The sequence below is a fragment of the Balaenoptera physalus genome (assembly GCF_965194825.1).
Source record: "Balaenoptera physalus genome assembly, chromosome: 19".
Classification (NCBI taxonomy): domain Eukaryota; kingdom Metazoa; phylum Chordata; class Mammalia; order Artiodactyla; family Balaenopteridae; genus Balaenoptera; species Balaenoptera physalus.
This window is the reverse complement of record NC_138900.1, coordinates 12,370,873-12,389,682: the sequence shown is the minus strand read 5'-3', so window position 1 is coordinate 12,389,682 and position 18,810 is coordinate 12,370,873. Positions and strand designations below refer to the sequence as shown.

Sequence of the window (18,810 nt, the reverse complement as noted above, 5' to 3'; positions counted from 1 at the left end):
TAACAATTTCGTCCCTCCCACTCCCGCCTCGAAAGTCCAGGAAAGCCATTGGACAGAAGAGAAGAGAGGGAAGGCCTTGACATGTCCTACCCGAGGTCCCCGGGCCCTGAAACCCTGAGGCTCTGGTCAGGTTGCCCTCTTCTTTGCCTGTTACAGGAACGACTGCGATGAGGCGGTCAGAGTAATTTTGGGGAAGCTAGATTGTTTTATTCACCTACATATGTGTTCTAGACACCGCAGGACTAGTAGCAGGTGGTTTCTTGGCAGGGTGATGCTGGCATTTGCGTCAGGCTTATGAAAGGGCAGCCCCAAGCTCGCCGAGGAGAGGGGCGGATCGGCGAGGGATTGTTAGCCAAGATGGCGGTGGCGGCTGCCGCGGCGAGGGTTTGGGGGTCAAGTCGAGGCTTGGGCCGGGTTGGCCTCCTGCTCCTGCGGCAGCCAGGGGCTCGTGGGCTGGCTAGATCAGTGAGTACCTGGGACACCAGGGAGTTTTCTCCAAGGAGGTATAGGGATGTTTACGCTGTCTTCAGAGTGGGGGGTTCCCTGTAGGGAGTGGAGGAAGGGCTGTTACAGAAGGGACAAGGGCTGGGAGAACCACTTGGAGAGGACACCCAAGGGAAGAACTTCCAATTCCTTAGGAGGAGAAAAGCCAGGCAGCTCCATTGTAACCCTGAGGGAGAGAGACAACTTGGAGAGAGCGAGGGAGTTTCTTATTAGTTGCCGCCGTTCCCCAGGGGAGGCCGCTTGGAGGACACGGGGGTGTGGGGGGAGGAAGGTGTGACCTTTCCTCTCAGGGGTTGGAGAAAACTGCCTTTGTAAGGGACAGACTTTCTTCTCGGTAAAGACTACCCCCCCCCCCCCCCTTCAAGGAGGAGAAAAGAGAGATCAGGTTTCCCATCAGGGGCTTTTATGGTGCCCTTTGCTCCAACTCTGATTTTAAAATGAATTGCGTAAAAAAGTCGTTTGATCCTGTGCCCCCTGATAGAATGCCTTGTCGGTTTTGGTGACTGTACAGAGAAGATTGTCAATAAATATTTGTTGAATTAATGAGTGAGTGGGATCGGGGGCGGGGGGAGAGAGGTCCAGACAGAGCACTTAGCCCACATTTCTTAGAAACACTTGAGAAATGCCTTGTTTCTTGTCAAAAGTGTTAGGTTGATGCTGCTAATTGCTAGCTCACACAGCAGAAATCTAGTTAGGAGCCGTTATTTAGGAGAGAGGCTGGGGCTGAGAAAAGCTGTGAACTAAGATTTCGCATATAAGAGAGCCATGGTTAAGAAGATGGGCTCAGGAGCTAGACCATGTGGCGCCGTGTCCCTAATCTGCCACTTTCCAGCTCTGTAGCTCTGGGCAAGGGACTGCTCCTCTCTGGACCTAATTTCCCCCTCTGTAAAATGCTAACAATGGCCACATCATAGGGTTGTGTAAATTAAATGTGTCAAGTGCTAAGAACAGGACCTGGTGCAATCGGAATGTCGGCCGCTGTTGAAAGTGAGGGTGGAGGGAAGGGACAGAAACTGGCCTCGGAGATTGGGGAGAAGAAAGGAGGTGACCTTGGGAGGGTCTGGATTGGTGAGGGCCTTGGCGGGAAATCTATCAAGATCTTGTGGGGTTGGGCCTGACCATCTGATGCCCAAACCATTGGGAAGGGAAGATGGAATCTGGGAAGAAGCTCTTAGCTAGGGAGAGAAACGGGGGCAAGAAGATGGGCTGGGAGTGAGGTATGGGGACATCTAGGAAGGGAGTTGAAGCAGGTAATTTCCGAAGGGCTGCTGGAGCAAGATGGAGGTGGGAGAGTCCCTGCCTTTGGGCTGTTCTCGGTCAGTTTTTTTTTTTTTTTTGGAGCAGTCAGATTCCCCACAGCTGAGCTCCCTAGAGCCCATTGGTTGGGCCTGCGCGGTGGGGGTGGGCTGTACTGGGGCAGGAGTAGGGAAGGGTCATTCATGACATTAAATCTGCTTCCTTCCTGGCTCAGTCTCCTTGCTGCCCTTCCCGCCTAGTTCCCCTCCTTTTTTTTTTTTTTTTTTTTTTTTTGGCGGGTTGGATTGGGGGGAGCAGGAGGTCTTTCAGAGTCCCTACGTTTTGCTTATATATTTTTAGAGTCCCTGTTTTTTCTTCTCCACTTTTAAGTATTTGTTTTTTTCTTAAGATTTAAAAAGGAATTTTTTTTTTTTTTTTTTTTGAGGGGAGGGAAGGCGTAGTAGCATTTAGTCAAAGATTTTTGAGCCTGATCTGGTCAATAGAACTTGTTATGATGATAGGAGTGTTCTATATCTGTGTTGTCCAGTGCAGTAGCCACTAGCCACACGTGGCTACTGAGCACCTGAAATGTGGCTTAGCGTGACAGAGGAACTGAATTTCCATTTAATTTTTTTAAAATTTATTTATTTATTTATTTATGGCTGCCTTGGGCTTTTTCTAATTGCGTTGAGCGGGGGCTGCTCTTTATTGCGGTGCACGGGCTTCTCATTGCGGTGGCTTCTCTTGTTGCGGAGCACGGTCTCTAGGCGCGTGGGCTTCAGTAGTTGTGGCTCGTGGGCTCAGTAGTTGTGGCACGCAGGCTCTAGAGCGCAGGCTCAGTAGTTGTGCACGGGCTTAGTTGCTACGCGGCATGTGGGATCTTCCCGGACCAGGGCTCGAACCCGTGTCCCCTGCATTGGCAGGCGGATTCTTAACCACTGCGCCACCAGGCAAGTCCTTGGCTAGTGTCTTAATGAAGCACTTTATCATTTATAGTGCCAACTGACACCATTATTGTATTTCATACTGCCATACTGCAAGGTATGTACTGGTAGTTTTCTTCTATTACAGGGGAGGAGACTGAAGCTCAGAGAGGTGAGGTCTGAACCTGGAGCTCCGGACTCCAAAGCCCAGTCTCTTTCCACAGTACCAGGCTGCCAGGAGAAGAAGGGGTAGGGCTTCGGTTCAGGTCTTGTAACATCCTGCTTAGTCCAGACCTGGTGTGTATCATCAGCCTCTGCCTGGGGCTGGTGGGAAGAGGGGGTGGGAAGAGCCGACCTCAGCCCCCATCATGCCCTCCCTTCACTGCCCTTGAGCCCCGCTGGCCATTTTCCCCTTTCCTTGGATGAGCTCCTCCCACCCGGAGGCCTTTGTAGGGATATGGTCCTTCAGGTGTCAGGCTGAGAGCTCACTTCCTCAGAGAAGCTTTCCTGACCCCGTGACCGGTCTCAATGTGTAAAACAGGGGCAATAGCAGTACCTCCCTCAGAGAGATACGGTGAGGGTTAAAGGAAACAGTTCTTAGGAAGCACTTACACATATATCCATGTGCTCGGTAAGGGCTCAAGAAATGGGGGCTGCTGTTTTCCTCCAGGAACAGTGAATCTGCTGTGGCCTTGACTGATGCAGGGAAAGGATGCTTCCCATCTTCAGTGGCTGGGGGAGCTTAGTGCTGCTAAAGCCTCCAGGTCCCCGAGGCCACAGAAAGCCCGATCCATCTCCACACTTCCCTGGCCTCCCCAGCCGGATCCCCCTGGAAGGGGAGGCCGCTGATGAGGCCACTGACATTCCTGAGCTGGAAGTAAAGCCAAGGTCAGCTTTGCACTGTTTGAGGCAGAGCGCCTGAGACTGCAGAGAGAGAGCAGGCTTGGCTGGCCTCAGCTGTCCTAGCTTCAGAGGACCTGGTTAACCGGCACCATCCACACAGCCTTCCCTGGCTGGACCCCGCTCTTCTCTCCAGCTTCCCTGTAGTGGGCAGGCTGCCTGGCTTCATGTGCTGACATCACTGCTCGTGATCTCCCTGGGTCACGGACAAGTCACCTAACCCCTCTGAGCCTCAGGGCCACCTGTGTGGTACGGAGGTGTGGTCATGGCACCTGCTTCACCTGGGTGCCGTGCAGGTTCAGTGAGACACAGGCATCATACAGCAGGTGCCTGGTGTGGCGCCGAGGCACGTAGTTAAGTGCCGTGGTTAACGTGCTGCAGCCAGGTGGTCTCTAGGGTGCCGGGATCTCTCCTCTTGCCTCAGAGCCTTTGTCCTTCCCAAGGACTGACGTGTTCTCCCCCCAGCCTTTGCCTGGCTCACCCCTGCTCGTCCCTCAGGCCTCGGCTTCGCTCCCCCTTCTCCAGGAAGCTTTTCCTCCTGCTGCATGTGATGCAACTAGTGAAAGGCTTCCTCCTCGAGCTACAGCAGGTGCTTTATACCCGCCTCACCACCAGCCAGTGAAATAGAAATTCTTATTTCCACAAGGGGACACGGGTTCAGGGAGACAGTCTCCTACCCAAGGTGACGTGGCTGGAAAGGGACAGAGCCAGGATTCAAACACAGGCCGCTTGGCTCTCCAGCCCTCCTCCTACCCTGCCTGTGTGGTAACTAACCTCTCCGCGATCCTGCCTCCTCTGACATCGCCCCTCCCTGACTGTAACTTGTGTGTTCAGTGTCTGTCATCCGTCTCTCCCCGTCATCCCCAGCCCTCAGTCCAGGGCCTGACTTGGAGCAAATATTCAATGATTACTTGTTTGACCACTACGGTCATCAAGTACACTTGTTAGCTAGTCATATTTATCGAGTGTTTGTTACGTGTCAGGCACTGGGCTGAGCACTGTACACGCAGGCTCTTTAAATCCTCAGGACCGGGCTTCCCTGGTGGCGCAGTGGTTGAGAGTCCACCTGCCAATGCAGGGGACACGGGCTCGAGCCCTGGTCTGGGAAGATCCCACATGCCGTGGAGCAGCTAAGCCCGTGCGCCACAACTACTGAGCCTGCACTCTAGAGCCCACGAGCCACAACTACTGAGCCCTCATGCCACAGCTACTGAAGCCTGTGCGCCTAGAGCCCGTGCTCCGCAGCAAGAGAAGCCACCGCAATGAGAAGCCTGCGCACCGCAACAAGTGGCCCCCATTGGCCGCAACTAGAGAAAGCCCGCGCACAGCAACGAAATAAATAAGTAAATAAATAAATGCAGCCAAAAATAAATTAATTAAAAAAAAAACAAACACTGTAAAAAAATAAAAAAATCCTCAGGACCATCTGTGAGATAGATGCTCACACCGCCCTCGGTTTACACATGCGGAAACTGAGGCTCCGGGAGCGTAATTACACTTCCGAAGGCAGCAGTCAACTCCAAGTCCCTGCCCTTAACTGTGGCCCCATAGGGAGTGGCTCGAGGAGGGGCCACCCCAGTACCTGTGGGGCGGACCTTGGCCTTCCAGAACAGGTGTCTGTGTCCTGTGTGGTAGGAGAGAGCGTGGCTTCAAGGCTTTGTGTAAATCTGTGCAGCTTCTGCCATTGTAGGTCACTGCCACCAGGACAAACCCACTCCCCCACCAAAAAGAAGGAAAAATGGGTGGAGACGCATACTTCCTCTGCAGGCATTTTAGCACCCACTTCCATTATGGAGCATTTCCTCAGGGCCAGGCACTGTGCCGAGCCCTTTGGTAGCTCAAGGAATCAACACAGTAACCGTGGGGTAGGTACCACCTTCATCTCTACAGGCCCAGGAAGAGGGGGCACGGCCAAAGCCCAACTCCAGGGTACAGGGGGCATCAAGGTACCCTGACCGTAGCTCTCCAGCCTCTGGAGGCAGACAGTCCTGCCCTGACACCAGGGTTTGTTCGGAGCCCCGTGACCCTGTCCTGGCCCCTGGCCTCCCGTCCTAGAGCCCCTCCCCAGATGGCGTCTCCCCTGTGTCTCAGTCTCTCTCTGGAGTGTCCGCTGGGGCCTCGGTCTGGAATTACAATACAGTCTTGAGATGCAGTCAGCCCTTCTCCCCAACTCCTCTTTTCCCCATCTTCCCAGGGTGACAGTCAATTTCCTTTTTCCCATTTCCTGACCCTAGATTTTGGTTTTTTTCCTCTTTTACCAATTTTTGAGCATGTAACGTGTCCTGTGCCTTTGCTGAACCCTTTGTGTGCCTTAGGAACTTTTTGCAGCAGCCCTCTGCAGCCTTTTCGCAGATAAGGAAATTCAGAGACACGGTGTTTTGCAGAGGGCTGTGCAGTGAGCTGAGAAATTGGAACCCAGGTCAGTCTGCTTCTAAGCCAGTGAACTTAACCGCTCATTCATCCATTCGGTCAGTAATTGCCTGTTGAAGTGTGTGCTCTGTAAACCGATGTGGACATGCTCCTTGCCTCCGTGGAGCTTGTGATGTGTGTGGGAGATACACATGAGAGGAATGGATCCTCTAGGTGAATGGAAGGGTCCGGCCGCGTGAGCGCTCCGAAGGCGGAAGCACGGTCTGCGAGAGTTGGGCCGCTGCCGTGCTGTTGTCAGGCCTGGACCCGCCCTGCCGTTGGGAGTATAATTTCCTTTATATCCTCACAATCATAAATGCAGATAAACGCGCACACGTTCACATTCCCCTGCTGGAACCTGGGACGGCCTCTTTGCCGCAGTTAAAGGAGTGAGGGCGGGGAACACGCTTGAGCACCCGAGTGTGGGATCGATCCAGCTCGTGACGAGCCCAGACGTTCTTCAGCGCCTGTTGGAAGTGAAGCCGCAGTTACCGAGCTGAGAGGAACCTGGCGGCCGGTGGAAAGTAAAGATGCAGACGTGTGCCAAGTGGGCCAGCAGTGGCAGCCGGGGTTGGGGGCCTGGGTTTAGGGGTCTGGATGTCAGCCCTGCCCAGGTTTGAAGCCCAGTCCTGACTGATTTGTTTTAGCCCTGGGGCCTGGTGCAGGGAGGTTATATTACCTCCCTGAACCTGGGTTTCCTCGTCTGAAGGGCAACAGTGCGTACTCTCTGCCTCACGGATGTGCTCTGAGGACTCAGTGAGGGTTCTGCATGCGGACCTCAGCCTGGTACCCGGCAAAGGCTTAATATAGGGGCGCTGTTGCAATGCTGAGACTAGTTCAAGGCATTCTAGCTCCAGTGCTGAGAAATGGAATTGGTTCCCTTCCTGGTGCACATGTAGGCTTCTCCCGGGCTTTCCCCAACAGGCCTCCTCTCTGCCGGGGTGGGGGTGTGTGTGATGCTTCCCACGGGACTCCTTCCCAGTTCCACAAGGGACGTGCCACTGCTCACTTTTTGCCTTTTGCGTGTCCTGTTACCCCAGCTTCAAATGCTCTTTCCCTGACTCCTAGATATCCTTCAGGTCCCAGCTCTCATATCACTTCCTCAGGGGAACCTTACCCTCTTTCCACTCTGCTCTCGCCCCATGGCTTCTCCTGGGAGAATACGCATCACCCTCGTCCGCTCGGTGTTACTTGTTGAGGCTCTATCTTCCTTGCTGGGCGGCAGGGACAGGTAGGTGTCTTGCCTCTCTTAGGTGCCCAGAACCCAGCACAGGCCGTGGAACGAAGCAGGTGCTCAAATATTTGTTGAATGAGTCAGTCTGGGCTCCTGAACTGGAGTGGAGAGGGTGGTAAAGTGTGTGGAGCAGTTTGCCAGGTGATGGGGAAAGGCCTTTAGTACAGAGAAGAGAGCAAGAGATGTGGTGGTAGAAACGATAATCAGCATCTTTGAGCCTTCACTATACGTACAAGTACTCTGCTTGCCATTTTATACACGTGATTTTGTTTGAGCCGCGCAGTGTTTCCATGAGGTGCTCTCCATTTTACAGGTTGAGAAAGGGGAGATCTGAAGAGGGGAAGTCCCGTTCCCATGGTCACTCAGCAAGGGATTTGAACTTGGCAGGCTGACTCTTAAGGGCTCACAGACATAAGCTGTAAGCTGGGTGGCCTCCTTGTGGGTAGAGGGGTCAGTAAAGAGCCCTTCTGGCTGACTGGAGGTCGCTGTGCAGGGGTGTGCGTGTGTCTGTGGTAGCCGTGGGAGACGGAGAGGACGGGGTAGCGGCGGTTATCCCTGGAGAGGCCTTGAATGCCAGGGTGAGGACTTTGGGCCTCTGATAATAATAGCTACTGGTTCTTGAGCTGCCTGCCACTTTATTAGATTATTTAACCTTTACAGCAACCCTGTGTGATAGATATTATGATTTTTTCACCCCAATTTACAGCTGAGGAGCTGAGACACAAAGCAGTTGTAGGAACTTGCCCAAAGTGTGACACATTGGGAAGGTGGCGGAGCCGGGATTCAGACCCTGCATCAGGCCCCAGAGTCCACCGCGGCTGTGGCGGCTTAATCACCAGGCCGTGCTGCCTGCCGCTGCGGGGTTGAGCCTGCAGAAGCTCTGCTGCTCCTGACATGGGTGTCTCCTCCCCCCCCCCCCCGCCTTCTCTCCCCAGCATCCCCAGAGGCAGCAGCAGCACTTCTCGTCCCTGGATGACAAGCCCCAGTTCCCGGGGGCCTCAGCGGAGTTTATAGACAGGCTAGAGTTCATCCAGCCCAATGTCATCTCTGGGATCCCCATCTACCGCGTCATGGACCGGCAGGGCCAGATCATCAACCCCAGCGAGGATCCCCACGTGAGAGGCCGCTTCCCCCCGACCCCGTGCCTCCATGCCCAGGCCCCTTGCCCGTCTCCTCCCCTCTGGTCCCACCTGGCCCACATCTGTCTGTGCCTCCATCTGCAGCTGCCCCAGGAGAAGGTGCTCAAGTTCTACAAGACCATGACGCTACTCAACACCATGGACCGCATCCTCTATGAGTCCCAGAGACAGGTGCGTGGGGACGGGCTGGGGAGAGGGGCATGGGACTACCTGAGGTCCCCCTACCTGTGTTTGGGCCACAAGACAGCTCCCAAGGAGGAGGGAGTGGAATGGAGATCCTTGTCTTGAGGTGCTTAGAGCTCTTGGGGTTCTTCTGGGGCTCTGGAGGAAGAGGGTGGGAGGGTCCTGCCCGAGGGCAGAAGGGTGGACCAGATCACGGAAAGCCTACTGTACGCCGGGCTGGGGGCTTAGCTGTGCTGGGAGAGGGCAGGCAGGAGAAGACTGGACTCCCCTTCCTCTCGGGCACTCACAGTCCTGAGAAACAGGGCGGCTCTCGGTGCTTCCGGGAGTGCGCGTGTCCAGTGTGCTGCGGTGCGACGCTCTAGCGTCAGCCGACAGAGACCCAGTCAAAGCAGTGTCAGCAAAGAGGGAATTGGTTGACTCGACTGACTGCAAGTCCATAAGGCCCTGTTCCAGGCACAGCTGGACCCAGGGGGCTCAGAACATGTTTTCAGACCTGTTTCTCTCTCTGAGTGTCTCTTCTACTCTCCTTTGCCTTGGCTTCCTTCATTCTCAAGCTGCGGTGGTCTCTGGAAGCTCCAGATTCACGGAGAGGTGGCAGAGAAAGGGTTCCGGGTACGGGCTCTGGAGCGAGACTGCAGTTAGGGTCCGCATTCTGTCGCTCTCTAGCTTTGTGGCCCTGGGGGAGTTGCTTAGCGTTTCAGTGCTTCAGTGTTCTCGTCTCTAGCTACCGTATGGGGTTGCTGTGAGGATTGATGGTGGCCTCCGTAATGGCCTTAGGAACAGTGAAACTGGCATTTGTCATGGATACCAGCCTTGCAATTATTATCCTTTCTGTTTAGCAGTGGAAAGAGAATGTCTGGTCCCTAATGTTCCAGCAAAAGGCCCAGAGCTGATGCTTATTGGCCAGGCTTTGGTCACAGACCCCTCCTTGAGCCAGCCCATGTGATTGACCGGCCAAGCCAGGGCCACGTGCCCATCCCCAGGAACCGAGGGAGCAGAGGCCTGGAGTCCGCCCCTCCCAGGCTGCGGAGACAGAGCAGGAGCCTGGGGTTCCTGTTAGAAAAGCGGGAAGAACGCTGGGCAGGCTCGTCCTCAGGAGTGGGGATGGGCTTGGGAATCTGCACTTGTATCAGGCCCCCAGGTGACCCCACTGTGACCCGACTGTGGACTGAAAGCGCGAGGCCCACGGAGGACAGTTCGGAGCAGATCAGGCGGGCAGCCAGCTCCCTGGTTGTCTTGCTCACGGGAGCACTGTGTGTGGGTTCTCCGCCCAGCCCAGAAGCTTCCCTTGGCTCCTCCCGTCCACGGCATCAACCCCTGCCCTTCCTGTCCAGCCTGCCTCCCACTCACTGTGGCCTCGGCTGTCTGCTCCCCTCTGCGTGGCCTCAGTGCCAGGCCACCCCTCCCACCCTCTCTCACATGCCTGGGCTCCTTCCTGACCCCTGGGTTGGCTGCGCAGACGGGGGCTTTGGAACCTGACGGACGTGGGTCCAGTCACAGATGTGACTTCAGGCAGGTGATTTTTCTTGTCTTTGCCTCGGTTTCTTTAGTGTATTAAAACATAGAAATAACAAGAGAACCCACCCCGCCCCACCCCACCGGGTGGGGGTGGGAATTCTGTGAGACCCGGCATGTCAAGCCCCTTGCCCATTGGCTGACACAGGGAACCCTCAGCAAGATCAGCTCAGCCATCAGGTTTCAGCCTTCCTTAGCTAGGGTTATCCCAGCAGCCCCCCATCCCAACAGAAATAAAAGCAGTAGTTTAAACAGATTAATAGGTTTTTTGTCTTGCATGGAAAAATGTGAAAATAGGTGGTCAGGGCTGGTATGGTGGCACCACAATGTCATTGGATACCCAGCACTGGCTTCTAGCCTCCAGGGCCCCTCATAAACCAAATGGCTGCTGGAGCCTCCTCCATCATGTCTCGTTCCAGGCAGGAGGTAGAAGGGAGGTGGAAGGTCAAACGTGGCACCGCCCAGCTATCTCCCCACACCCACATTTATAGAACTTTCCAGGCAGTCCCACCAAATAACATCACACGTTTCATCGGTCACTCCCAGCTGCAAGGGAGACTGAGAAAGTAGTCTTTTAGTCCGGGCAGGTGCTGTCTGTGGTGGAATGAGATCTGTTAGCAAAGAGGAAGAGGGATCTGATACCGGGTAGGCAACCAGGGACCTCTGCCACTAGCCCAGGTCCCGTCTCCTCAGGGGGCCCCCCTCTCAGGCTCCTCCCCACACCAACCTCGACAGCCCTGCCAGGCCCTCAGCACCCAGCATCGGCCCTACTCATCGCTTTTAATTGGCTCCCCACTTGGAAGAAGGTGTTGTTCATCTGGCTCCCCCACTGCGACAGGAGGCCCCTGCGGCACACATGAGGCCTGGGCACAGGGCGTCCTGCGGCTGCTGACCCGGTTGGCTCCATTTTTACCTTACATCCAGTCCTGCTTACCTCCACCTCTGTGCCAGGGCTCCCGGATCTCCAGCCAGACTTTACCTCTTAGCCCCCGATCTACTTGGCTTCTCACCCTGGGTGTCCCTCACCAAATTCAGCCCGTCCAGACTTGACCTCAGCACCTTCCCCACCCCGGACCTGCTCCTCTTCTGCCCTTAGGCCATTTCTCAGTGACGGTACCGCCGTCCACCCATTTGTCCAAACTGGAGACCTACTGGTATTCCCTGTCCCCTCCCACCCCCTCACTATCACTTTCCCCTCTCATTCACTCTGCCCTTAGGTATTTAGTTAGAAATCCATTCTGCTGCTCAGCACCACCATCAGGAACCCAGACTTCCTCCCTTTCTGCTTCACCGTCGTGGCCGACTTGGCTTCCGCCCTGTGCTTGTTGCCTCACGGTCACAAGATGGCTGCCACAGGTCCAGGCTTCATGGCTGTGTGCAAACCTGGAGGGAAGGGGTGGCAACAGCTGCAGTGATCTCTTTTATCAAGAAAGCAAAAGCAGATTTCCACTTAATTCTCTGGCTGGAACTTGTGTCCTGTGGTCGCTTCTGACTGTAAAGGAGGCTGGGAACATATTTTTCCAGGCTCTGGGATTAGGGGGCTCAGGAGAAGGGAGTTGCCCTGGGCACCGGTGCAGCGAAGCAACAGGGGCTGCCGCTCCCTGCACCGCTCACTCTGCTTCTCAAGACTCTCAGCCATCCTCTCCCTGCCGCCTGCCACCACCAGGCCAGGCCGCGCCCCCTCCCACCTGGCGCTTGGCGCTCATTCCTGTCTTCTCCATCCGTTCCCACGTGGTAGCCTGGGAGACATTTTTAAAACATCTCTCCCCTGAGAACTGTTGGCAGGTTACCATCGTCCTCAGGGTAAAGTCCGGATACGTCATTCCCTGCGCCACCTGGGCCCTGCCTCTCTCTCCCTCCTCGTCGTTCTCCCCACCTCCCACTTTATGTCCCAGCCCTTTTGACCTCATGGCCTTTCTTGTTCTCTCTGCCTGGAAACCTCCACCCTCCCTGCCTTTGCTGGGCGTAGGCCTTGCTCCTCGATGCCCCTCCACAGTGGGGCGGGTACCCCTTCAGCCCCCATCACGCAGCCCCATCACCCTGGCTCTAACCAGCCTGGCGGTTCCTCTGTGAAGGCAGGAACGCCAGCGTGGCCTGGCCCAGAGCCGGCCTTCAGGAAGCATCTGTTGAATCACAGAGTAATCAGAAGTTGGTCAGTGTTTGGATGTTTCTCTGTCATCGCCCAGTCTAACTGAACCCGGCCCTCTGGGCCCTCCTCCACCCCCAGGGCCGGATATCCTTCTACATGACCAACTATGGTGAGGAGGGGACGCACGTGGGGAGTGCAGCAGCCCTGGACAACACGGACCTGGTGTTTGGCCAGTACCGGGAGGCAGGTACGTCTGCCCGTGGCCCGGCCCTGTGGCGCAGGTGCCAGGGACCTGGGTCTGTGGTCCCCGTCGAGACAGGTCAGGCCCAGCCCCTCCTGCGGTGACGGCGAGGCCCACGTTAGTTACCAGTGTGCTCTTCGGGGAGCGGCACCTCGCCAGGGAGGCCTGGGGGCTTCCCCTCCGCGGAGGCCCGGCAGCGTTGCAGTTAAGAGCCTGTGCTCCTGACCATTCCATGCCCTGCCGGTGACCAGCTGTTCGATTTGGGGCGAGTCACTTCCGTTCTCCGAGCCTCAGTTTTCTCATCTTTGAAATAGAGATTAGGATGGGATGGCAACCCCTTGCGCTGCGGGGCTGCCGGGAGCCTGCAGTGAGGTCAGGCCGAGCTGGCCTCTTCCCAGGTGCCGTATCCTTCACGCAGCCGAAGCAGACGGGCGGGCGGGTTCCAGCCTGGGAGCGGCTAGCTTCTGAGTGAACGAGGGAGAGGATGGAAGGAGCAGCGACTAGGCATGAAGAAAACGGATGAGTGTTAAGGAGAGACGGGGTGCAGGAGTGAGCCCGGGGGGGCTGAGGCTGGGGTTCCAGAGCAGTTGTTGGCATGGGGCCCAGCAGGGGAGCCAGATCTGACCCCTCCTCTCAGGCGCTGCACGATCTTGGGCAGGTTGCTTAACTGCTCCTTGCCTCAGTTTCCTCATCCACAGTGGGAGACGGTGAACCCTCCCAAGACGGTTGTTGAGGGGTTTCACAGGGCAGATGACACAAAGCCCTCAGCACAGGGCCTGGCGTGGGGTAAGCACTCGGAGTCGGAGGCGATGTCGTGACCAAGGCCTCTCACCCGGGGGCAGCTCTTCAGTGGGCAGGTGTGGCCTGGCCGGGCTGGGTGCCCGGCGCGCTCCCTGGACCAGCACAGCCTTCCAGTCTGCTCTCAGACTGTCTACTGTGTCAGCTGCACCAGACCCCCCACCCCACATGCTCCAGGGGAACAGACGCCCTGCGATACTGTCCGTGGTTCCGCATCATTAGATTTGCCCGGGCACTGGGCCGCAAGCCAGGCCCCTGCCACGTTTGCTAAGTGCTTCGCACTGTTTCTGCTGAGGGGATCTCTCTGGGGAGGGCTCCAAGCAGGGCCTGGAGCGAGGGTCCTGGAGTTACGGGCGGCCGCTGGGCTCTGCACACAGGGGCTGTTTGGGCCCCGGCCGCCTCTGCAGGAGTGAGCCGTCCTGTACCAAGGGTCATGGAAGGCCCTGCATCCAGGCAGCTGCCGAGGGCGCCTGTGCGGGGCAAGGAGGAAAGGCAGGCCCCGCTTGTCCCAGTCCTGACTGGGCAGCTACTTCCGCGTGTGACTCTGTCTCCTGTGAAGTGGGGAGAACAAGGGCACTGAGAACCGTAGCGCTCACTGAGCTGTCCTCAGTGCTGGAAACCCTGCAGCCTGTGTCGGTCCCCCTCGCAGCAGAGTGGTGGCCCCTGCCCACCTCCCACTGGAGCGGCCGCAAGGAACCCCCGCCAGCCCCACCAGCTGTGCGAGCCAGGTGGTGCGAAGCTTGGGTCACAGAGGTGCGACCTTGTGGCGCCTTTGATGACGAGGTGGGCGTCCACCGGGGTTTTGTTTGAAGAAAGGATTTTACTGCCATGAGCAGGTTTGAATATTTCCTCTAGTCCACAGGTCGTGAGCACGGCCCGTACTTTTATTTGGTTCATATGGTGATTTTGTTTTTAAGTAGATGAATTAGTGGAAATGCTTAAAAATCAGGTAGCTTCCCCTCCTCTCCCCTAGCGCCACCCCCCCCCCCCCCGCCCCAAAAAAAAGCAAGCTGGATTGCTCCTTTTGAAAAACTGGACCATCTGGCCTCCCTGGGCAGAGGTTAGGTGGTTTGAACAGCAGCCTCCGTCTTGAGGCAGGCTTGTGCTTTCTGCTCTGCCCCCCTGCTTCCTGCACCCGCCTGGTCCCTATAAGCATCCGAACGCACCTTCCCTGCTGTAGTACAGTCAGCGGAACAGGTCCCGGGCAGGAAGGGCCTGGCCCAGGGGCCCTCACAGGGTTGGCCTGTCCCGCCCACCACCCGCCACGGTAACCCTGCCTTCTCCTGCACCAGGTGTGCTCATGTACCGGAACTACCCCCTGGAACTGTTCATGGCCCAGTGCTACGGCAACGTGAGCGACCTGGGCAAGGGGCGCCAGATGCCCGTCCACTATGGCTGCAGGGAGCGCCATTTCGTCACCATCTCCTCTCCATTGGCCACGCAGATCCCTCAGGGTGAGGATGCACGCCCCGGGCCCCGCACACGCAGTCTGACGTCGTTACCCTGCTCGGGCCCTGCTCGGGCCCTAGCCTCCTCCATCCCTTCCGGGGGCTTCCTGGTGGCGTCACGGTCCTAGCGCTGGTCTGGGCTCTAGACTTACAAGACCCCTCTTGAATGGGACCCTCGTAGGAGGGCTCTAGTGGCGTCTCTGCCCCATTCGGCAGGCTTGAGCAGGCACAATCACGCTCTCAGTTTCCCACGCTTGTGCCCCCCCTGTGTCCATTCACCGGCACAGCCAGCTGCGTGGGACTGAGCGTGTGCCAGCTTCCTTACTAAAGGTCACCCGGCAGGTAGCAAGGAGAGTAGGCACTCAAATCGGGGGCCATGTGGCTCCAGAGCCTGGGTTCTCCACCCCGGCCCTGCCCTGCCTCTGTCCTGAGTGACTGCCCTAAAGCTTACTCCGCAAGCCCACGATGCTTAGCGCAGTCGGTGTGGCTTCTGTTAAAGGTGACTGCTTGTGAAGCAGACCCGCCAGGGGCAGGGCTGCGGCCACACAGTGCAAAAACAGGGTTGTGGACAACCCCCCGCCCCCCGCCCTGTGGAGCCTGCACTCGGTCGAGGGTCAGTCTGCTCCAGGGCAGACACATGAGCTGATGTGTACAGGGCTTAGCAGAGTGCCTGGCACGTCAGAGGGCCCTGGGCACGTTCGCCCGGTGTGTTCTATTTGGGAACAGGAGCGGTTTGTGTCTGAGGTGGGAGGCGGACAGGGCAGCTTTCTGGGAGGAGGCGGCATTTTCACTGATTTCCATTTCGTAGGCTTTCCATAAGGTGGGGCCTGGCCCTCATCTTCCATTTGGGTGACCAGTTAAGTCACTCAGTTGGCCAGCGTACGGAGTCCGTGCTGTGTGCTGGGTGCCATTCTAGGTGCATTGAACAGAGGCAGCAAACACCTCAGCCTTCCTGGTGCTGCCACTGGTGGGAGAGACGGACAGTAAACAGGATGAAGTAACACATGGAGTATGTCAGGGGTGATAAGACCCGAAGGGAAAAGTAAAGCTGAGAGGGAGCGGTTCTTGACGGGGGAAGGTGGGGACAGGTGTCCCCAGGTGACAGTACAGACCAGAAGGAGGTGAGAGAGGGAGCCACTCGGGATCTGGAGGCGGGTGCCTGCTCGATGATGTGTCTGAGGTGCCAGGAGGAGCCAGTGGGGCAGGTGTGGAGGGAGGGGTGTGCACAGGTGGGGTCTCAGGCCGTCGCCTTTTGAAGACACTTTGACCCAGAGTGGACCCGAGCTGGGGGAGGGGGAGGAGTCGCTGCAGAACCACCTGCCGGCTCGGCTGCTGCCCCGAGGGTAACAGGCTGGGTGGGAGGAGCAGGGGGCTGGGGAGGAGGCTGCTGGGGCCAGAGGTGGGGCCGGGACAGCCAGGGAGGGGTTAAGGGCTGGGGAGAAGCGGTCAGATTCTGGCTCCGTTTTGAAGGTTGAGCGGGCATGGGGGCGTGGCAGAAAGTCAGGAGTCAAAGATGCTGAAGTTTGTGGCCTGAGCAGTTGGAAGGACGGAGCTGCCGTCAGCCGAGGGGAGGAGACTGTGGGCGGGGCAGCTCCTGGGGGAGCGGGAGGGGCGGCTCAGGTGTTTTCTTTCCCCTCAGAGCCTGGCAACAGCTAGCCTGAGGGCCGGAGCCCCGGCTGGGGTGCGAGGGTGTGGACGCGGGGAGGGTATGAGTGCAGGGAGACGCGTGTCTCTGCTCCTGCAGCGGTGGGGGCAGCCTACGCGGCCAAGCGGGCCAACGCCAACAGGGTCGTCATCTGTTACTTCGGAGAGGGCGCGGCCAGTGAGGGGGACGCCCACGCCGGCTTCAACTTCGCCGCCACCCTCGAGTGCCCCATCATCTTCTTCTGCCGGAACAACGGCTACGCCATCTCCACGCCCACCTCCGAGCAGTACCGCGGGGATGGCATCGGTACGGGCCCTGGTGGTTGCTCCCCGCCCTGCCTGCGCCCTCTCCTTCCTCCCCTCTCTCCCCACTCCCTGCTCCTGTCCCACCTGAGCCCTGGGGCCTGACCTGCCTCCCTGTCCCTACAGCGGCTCGAGGCCCGGGATATGGCATCCTGTCCATCCGCGTGGACGGCAATGATGTGTTTGCTGTGTACAACGCCACCAAGGAGGCCCGGCGGCGGGCCGTGGCGGAGAACCAGCCCTTCCTCATTGAGGCCATGACCTACAGGTGCCTGCCGCCCCCCGTCGGCCCCCAGCCTCGACCGCTGCTGCCCTCAGCACCTCCCCCACATTGATCACCGTCCCCGCGGCACGACCCCACTGCCCTGTACCGCGTAGCCCCTTCCGGCCTTTATTCCATCTCCCCCCTTCTCCCCTAGTCCACCACTTCCTTCCTGACCTTCACCTGAGGGCCGCCAGCCTGACCCTGGGTCCCCCTCCCGCTGGTAGGATCGGGCACCACAGCACCAGTGACGACAGCTCGGCGTACCGCTCAGTGGATGAGGTCAATTACTGGGACAAGCAGGACCACCCCATCTCCCGGCTGAGGCACTACCTGCAGAGCTGTGGCTGGTGGGGCGACGAGCAGGAGAAGGCCTGGAGGAAGCAGTCCCGCAAGAAGGTGAGGAAGGGCCGCCCTCTGTTGGAAACCACCCCAGGGGTCGTGTTCCGGGATGGTGTGTCACAGAGAGCCCTGGAAGGATGGGGAGGCTGGGGCTTGGGGGCCATTGAACTGGCAGTCTCGGGGGTAGCCCTGGTGACGTCTCTAATGTCATGATGCCAGGACACGTGCACCTCAGCCGTGTTCTGCCCTCAGCTCCTTCGCCTCTGGAGAGGGATACTGGGGTACCCACCTCAGAAGCTTGTCTGAGGGTTTGCATCTGATCCAGATGGGGTGTAAGTGTCCTCCAGAGTCTGTGCACTGCCCTCCTCGGCCCTGGTCATCAGACACCAGAAGCACTGCGGCCCAGTGGGCAGGGCAGACCCTGGTGTCGGGCAGCATGTGCTTCCTGGCTCTGCCCCTGACCACGTCATCGTGGGCACGTCCCTTCTCTTCTCTGTGCCTCGGTTTCCTCACCTCTGAGCTGCCTGCTTCTTAGGGCTGCTGAGAGGCTGAATCAATTCCATACTCTTAGTATAGTGCCTGGTTCTGCTAAGGATGGAGATGCTGGGATTTGGGACATTAGTTGTCACCACTATTTTTTTTTCTTTCTTTTTTTTTTAATTTGTTAAATTTATTTATTTTTGGCTGCGCTGGGTCTTCGTTGCTGCGTGCGGTCTTTCTCTAGTTGCAGCGAGCGGGGGCTACTCTTAGTTGTGGTGTGTGGGCTTCTCATTGCGGTGGCTTCTCTTTGTCGTGGAGCACGGGCTCTAGGCGCGTGGGCTTCAGTAGTTGTGGCGCACAGGCTCAGTAGTTGTGGCGCACGGGCTTTGTTGCTCCGCGGCACGTGGGATCTTCCTGGACCAGGGCTCGAACCTGTGTCCCCCGCATTGGCAGGCGGATTCTTAACCACTGTGCCACCAGGGAAGCCCGTCACCACTATTACGATGATTATTTCCGTTGTCCACGTGGGAACTTGAGGCTCAGGGGGCTTAACCCCTCGCCAGGATCCCACAGGTAGGAAGCAGGTTCCTGGGTGAGGGGTCGGCTGCCTGCCCACTGCCGCTTGTCCCCCAGGTGATGGAGGCCTTTGAGCAGGCCGAGCGGAAGCTGAAGCCCAGCCCCAACCTGCTCTTCTCAGATGTGTATCAGGAGATGCCTACCCAGCTCCGCAAGCAGCAGGAGTCTTTGGCCCGTCACCTCCAGACCTATGGGGAACACTACCCCCTGGATCACTTCGAGAAGTGAGGCTACTTGCCCCGTCCCCACCTTCCTCAGCTCTGCCTCTGAGGGGCAGAGGCGACGGGCGGGATGCTACCCCCTTCCCCTGACAGCTCCCTCCAACGTACTCGGGCCAGGGCAGTACTCGGGGCGGCTCCTGCTCCTCCAGGCTGTTACATTGGTGGGGCCTTGGTCAGCCTCTTCTTCGCCTTTAGTTACAGGGTCTTCTCCCAGGGGCTGGGCAAGGGCACCTGCAGGACCGGAAGCCCCTCAGGCCTGGGGGTGGATGAGGCAGGTCAGCCTGTGGAACTTACTCAGAGTGAGAGGGGGTCAGCAGGTAGTGAATAAACTGTGTCTCTGCATTTGGCTCCATGCTACCTCTG

At 57.7% G+C, this 18,810-nt stretch overlaps 1 protein-coding gene across 1 annotated transcript; it reads left to right on the top strand.

Annotated features, from left to right (window-relative positions):
* The first annotated feature begins 307 nt into the window (after positions 1-307).
* BCKDHA (branched chain keto acid dehydrogenase E1 subunit alpha) lies at positions 308-18,804 on the top strand. The gene is made up of 9 exons (XM_082438784.1): positions 308-465; positions 8,142-8,321; positions 8,430-8,516; positions 12,271-12,379; positions 14,464-14,625; positions 16,364-16,570; positions 16,693-16,834; positions 17,056-17,227; positions 18,284-18,804. The coding sequence occupies exons 1-9, from the start codon at positions 358-360 to the stop codon at positions 18,452-18,454; spliced, it is 1,338 nt and encodes a 445-aa protein (XP_082294910.1). The 5' UTR covers positions 308-357; the 3' UTR covers positions 18,455-18,804.
* The last annotated feature ends 6 nt before the right edge of the window (positions 18,805-18,810 follow it).

What these genes read in the sequence shown, in the direction of transcription:
- BCKDHA (XM_082438784.1), top strand. Translation starts at nt 358, where the DNA reads ATGGCGGTGGCGGCTGCCGCGGCGAGGGTTTGGGGGTCAAGTCGAGGC. An exon ending in CTCGTGGGCTGGCTAGATCA is followed by an intron (nt 466 to 8,141) that starts GTGAGTACCTGG and finishes TTCTCTCCCCAG; the next exon opens with CATCCCCAGAGGCAGCAGCA. An exon ending in TGGCCAGTACCGGGAGGCAG is followed by an intron (nt 12,380 to 14,463) that starts GTACGTCTGCCC and finishes CTCCTGCACCAG; the next exon opens with GTGTGCTCATGTACCGGAAC.